This window comes from Dendrobium catenatum, unplaced genomic scaffold (genome assembly GCF_001605985.2).
Source record: "Dendrobium catenatum unplaced genomic scaffold, ASM160598v2 fragScaff_scaffold_151, whole genome shotgun sequence".
NCBI classification, from domain to species: domain Eukaryota; kingdom Viridiplantae; phylum Streptophyta; class Magnoliopsida; order Asparagales; family Orchidaceae; genus Dendrobium; species Dendrobium catenatum.
Genome location: NW_021318613.1, coordinates 31074 through 36605, shown reverse-complemented (window position 1 = coordinate 36605; position 5532 = coordinate 31074). Strand labels below are relative to the sequence as shown.

General features: G+C 32.7%; 1 protein-coding gene across 1 annotated transcript; it reads left to right on the top strand.

Moving 5' to 3' along the window:
• The first annotated feature begins 656 nt into the window (after nucleotides 1-656).
• Nucleotides 657-3951, top strand: LOC110113124 (stress-response A/B barrel domain-containing protein HS1-like). Its single transcript, XM_020845558.2, has 2 exons — nucleotides 657-914; nucleotides 3595-3951. The coding sequence occupies exons 1-2, from the start codon at nucleotides 778-780 to the stop codon at nucleotides 3785-3787; spliced, it is 330 nt and encodes a 109-aa protein (XP_020701217.1). The 5' UTR covers nucleotides 657-777; the 3' UTR covers nucleotides 3788-3951.
• The last annotated feature ends 1581 nt before the right edge of the window (nucleotides 3952-5532 follow it).

The window sequence follows — 5532 nt, the reverse complement described above, 5'->3', positions numbered from 1 at the left end:
TCTACCTACATACGACATGCATTATATATATATTAGAAGACTTATTTTAATTATTTCTACTTTAAAGTAAATTAGATTAAAATTTAATTTTAAATAATAAATATTTTTCTTTTTATTATAATACTAATTTAAAAAAACTGGGCAATAAGGCTAGAGATCTAGTGTAACATAACTCGAGTCGAGTTCTAGTCAGGGCAAATTCGAGCTCGACTCGTCACTAAATTAACAACTCGAACTCGAGCTTGAGCTACAGTCTAGCACAGAAATGAGCCCGTGCTTGGCTCAAGCATTTGTACTCAGGCTCGAGTGCTCAAATCGATATATAGTCACTGATGGATTTCTCCATTGTCGAATGAACTCAATGACTTGGTAGAGCTATGAAGATGCAGTTGAAGCGTGCATTTTTTTTTTGTTTTGAACAAGCTGACAAACTATATAATTAACGTGATAGAATTTTTGTTTTATATAGCTCATTTTGATCTATTATTTGGGAGCTTGGGTTAGAAATTAAGAGATCTTGAGTTTAAGTCTTACCTAGTGAATCTATCTTAATTGGCCCAAATATTAAAAAAAAAAAAAACTAAAAAATAATTTTTTTTCCTTTCAAAAAGCTGCCGTCTGAAATTTTCCTACGTTCTTTTAAAAAATTTCCGGCAGGCATCAATGGACAGTTCTCCAATCCGTTCCTCTTTGGTAACCACACCGACGGTGACAGTATTTGCGCCTGCGACCTTGCTTGTAAAGCCCAGGGAGTCTGAGATCTAGATTGCAGGTGAGATGGCAGAGACGGAGGCTGTGAAACACGTAGTTCTTGCTAAGTTCAAGGAGGATTTGACGCCGGAGAAGGTGGAGGAGATCATCAATGGCTACGCCGGCCTCGTCTCTCTCATCGAACCCATGAAGGATTTCCATTGGTACTAATTCACCCATCCTTTCTACTCGTTCTAATCCCCTCAAATTTCATTTTTTTTTTAAATTGTGGATTTCTACTTTTCTTTTTCGTATTTGTTTTCTATTTGATGATTAGATGAGTCCTGCTATTTCACGGATCCTGAACTTGTTTTCTGTTTTTTTTTTTTTTAATTTTGATGCCAGGGTAGCTACTTAAGGAATCTGTTAGAACAAAATGTTTGCTTACACGACACTTCATAACAAGATTGAACTCGACTCGTACCCAAAATCATTGTAAAATATCATGAATAATAAAGAAAGTAAGATTTTGTTGCTTGTCCATGGTTTTTTTTCTTCAGAATATGAATGGAATCGATCTGTTACCAAGAGGTCACATTCTTTTGCAAACTAATTGTCCAAAAGGACAGTAGTCGTCAAATTCAAGTGCAATCGATCTTACCACAAATAGATGCCTTAATTTTCTCTGAAGTACCCTACAATGGAGTCTCTAAATTCTAGTATATGCATAAAAGCAATGAGATATGCTTCTCTAAAGGGTGGTAAATAGACCTCATAATTAGCTTCTCAAATGAAAGTTACTTCCTTATGGTGCCTGCATGGATCAAAGGAAATTTCATCTTAATTATTCACCCACCTTGCTTCATTTACAAGTTGCTAAAGAAAGAAAGAAAAAAAAGCCCCGCATGAAGAGTATAGTTACACTGGATAGGGGGAGGGAGGAATAATAAATTGTTTATGCATTATTACGACCAAATGTCTTTCAAAACTCTTCCCAATTCAAAGTTCTCACAATCAATCTTGTGAAAGAAAAATAATAATCAAATTAAAATTTTAAAAACACTTAAGTGGACAAGTGTAAGTGAGAAGGAATTTAAGATGTGTTATGCCAAATATGTGAGTGATTAAATACCATACACAATAAATATGATATCTCACTCCAAAATACAGGCCCAATTTATAATCAACTTTGGAAAACTTCAAGTTTAGCCACACATAAATACAATAATCTTGAGTATAGGGTTAATCTGAAGATTCAAGTGATAGAATTATTGAGCACATTGGCATAAATTAATTTCATCATAGAAGCTTATGAATTTAATCTTAAAAAACAACGGTGACCTAATGATATGTGTGCAATGTGTGAGTATGAAACTTAGAACAAAATTAATATACATTACACATAAGCACAAGAGCATGTAATATAAAATTTTCCACAGTAATAATTAGATGAGAAATTAAAATAAGCTACACTAAAAATAATTTATGTACAAGTATTCAAGTGATTTAGCACTCAGCTAGCCTACTTACACACCTAAGGACTCTGTTGCTCAAGATTCCATTAGTTACAGCTAGATCTCCTCCCTTTCTTGGGGAAAGCGGATAAACAATCACAAATACACCTTCCTTCAAAGACAAGTGCAATCCACTTCTTATCATGGCAAGAGCACCTCTAATTGATAAAAATAATTTCTATTGCTTATGGAATCAACAAGGGCAAGATCATTTTCCCCAATCAAGTAAATAAGAATAATATCACGACCCGGACCGATAGCTTGGAATAGCAAAGCGGGAGCAAATAGACTAATGAAGTTTTAAAATATTATTTTTTTAATATTAAATAATGTCAAAATAATTGTCCATGCATTTCATATGATGATAACTTCCACTATATCAAAAGGGCCACAAATCATAGAATTCATTTTGTTTTAAAATAACAACAAATCTATTATAATTATTTTAACATTAAAAAAATTTTAAATACATGTTAATTGTAGCTCAATGTCTAAGATACATAGATTCCCTTTTCCCAATCATTTAATTCTTGAAATCTTGTCCTAAGATACTGATTAAATATAATAGTGAGTTATCAATATAACACAGTTGGTCAATTATAGTTTTAAATCATTGTAACTTAAATTAAAAAGCGAAAAACATGTATGATAGTCATTATTTTAAACTGTGATGAAAACATAAACTATGCTTATCATTTTGATAACATTCATGAGCATAAATTTTTCCTTAATAGCTAAAGTGGTATACATTGATAAAATCATACCATTTGTCTTGCCTATAACTTATACTTTTTTATTTACTAAAACATTCATCTCATGAGTATTGGCTAAATATAACCGAGCTCATCCTAGGCCAATACGTTCCTTGTCAGCACAATTGGGCGTTGGTCAGCTTCGTTACTATCGGAAGTGAAAATGCACCAACTCACCCCTGACTAATATATCCCCTACTAGCACAACACGGCATGGATCTTATTTCTATTACTTTATGAGGTGGAAGGTAACAATCATCAACACAAATGGATATTAGCGTCCCCAACTACTATCATAAGCGGTGAATTCCATATGTCAAGATGCACACGCGTTCATTCCAATTCAATATTTTCTTTACATTCTTCTCATAGTGTATTTACTTTAAATACTAACTCTTGCATATATTTCATAATAAATCATTGGGGCTTAAAATATGACTAGTTAGTAAAATTCGTATCAATATAAGGATTACTTATATGAGGAAAAGAAAATCAACTGAGATAGCTTTCAAGAAAGATCTAGTACTTATATTAACATTATTCAATGCATAAAAAGAACCATAAAAATCAATGCATTGATTTTAGAAGAACATAATTCATTATTAAAAAATAAAAATATATGCTTCTTAAAACTATAGGGGAACAGATGTAAGCATAGAGAACTTGCACCAGGGCTTCACTCATGTCTTTGTGTCGACATTCGAAAGCACTGAAGGCATTGCAGAGTACGTCTCACACCCTGTTCATGTAGAGTTTGCAAACATGTTCTTGCAACATTTGGACAAGATTCTTGTCATCGATTATAAGCCAACTACTGCCAAGTTGTCATAAAAAATGTTTGAAAAACTGTGAGATTCTTCTCATTTCAATTGTGCTCTTTTGTGTCTTAAGTACTACAACAACTGTTTGCTTATTTCTGTACTGTAAACCATTGAACTATCTTTCTACTTTGATTCATCTGGCAATGAATATCACTTTTGGAGTAGTTGTTCTCATACTCGTTACACAAGTTTTGGTTCTTTACTTTTCTGATGTCCTAGCGAAATTTGGGTAAGAGATTTTTGTCATTAACAAGAACATGATGGCTATAGATTGCGAATTAAGATGATGATATAATTAAACAATAATTTTTTTTTGCAATGATTTAGCATTATGCATGTTTTTTTAAGAGGTAGATAATTTTCTTAGGTTGGAGTATCTCCAGTGGAAGGTAAGATTAGAGAGAGTCGTCTTAGATGGTTTGGTCACATAAAATGTCGGCCTTCCGATGACCCGGTTAGGAAAGTAGATGTATTAGATTTAGCTTATATTAAGAAAGATAGGTAGAACTAAAAAGACTTAGTTAGAAAATATTAGAAATAATTTTTTTATTAGATTTAAATGAAAATTTGACTCTTAACAAGACACAATGGAAAAAAAGGATTCATGTAGCTGACCCCACGTAGTGGAATAAAGGTTTGATGTTGTTGTTTTTATTGTTGTTGTGACTAATATTTTTATTGGTTTGATGAGCTCTTTTGGTTTCAAAGTATGATCCATTAGTACCCATTGCTACACATTTATTGTTGGGGTTCAAAGACTTTCATTCGTGAGTTCAACTCCATATATCTCTAAATTAGTCGAAGTTGTCACAACGCCTCACCCCATTAGCTTTTCTCAGCCCAACTCATCATGTGCAAAGTTGAAGTAATGTTGAGCTATGGGTTTGTATATTTTTGCCAGTACAGTAGGGAAAGAGCATCATGTTACTCATGTGAAAGTTCATCGCTACATGTGTCAGCTATAGTAAACTAGGAAACCGATATTTAGGTAATCTCCAACCTGAGCATCATTCGTCTGTTTGGAGCTCCGGCGAGTGTCTGCCTGAACAACAAATGAAAATGCAATTTTGCATTTTATTTTGATTGTGAATAGAATGTGGCATAACACTGTTCTGAAATCCATTTTTTTAGCGAGATGAAAAAAAAAATATAAAAGTAGCGATGAAAAAGAATATACACAGGATATTCTTTTCTGTTATTAGAAAATGGAGTTTAGTTGGATATGAAGTACTGTTTGATATGATTGTTACTATATTTTTGAAGTGGAAAATAGATTTTTTAGTTGGAGATGCCCTTGATGGATGATTAGTGCAGTATTGTATAGATTTTATTTCAAATTTTAAATTAGGGATAATAAATTAGAGCTCTCAGGATCAAGCAATACATCAACTTGTAAGTTGAATAAATTCCACCTGGAAGGCCCAATGCTACTGACCTACAGTCATTCAACCCTAGTTAAGTGAACTGTACAATCATATTTCATCAGCTTCATTTATAGGAAATAGGAAATGCAAACTCAATTCAAATCGAGCATAATAGAACATAACAGAACGCAAATAACAAACACCCAATTCAAGAAACAAGATGAATCCAAATAAAAAAACCCAACAAATAAACAAGCGAAATAGCATCTGGGAATACACATTTCAAGGTTATCTATGGAAGACCTAAAATATAAGATAATAAAATAGTGAAAAATGTTTTAGAATAAATGAAAAAGAGCAAAAGTATATGGGAAAGTACTAACCAACATCA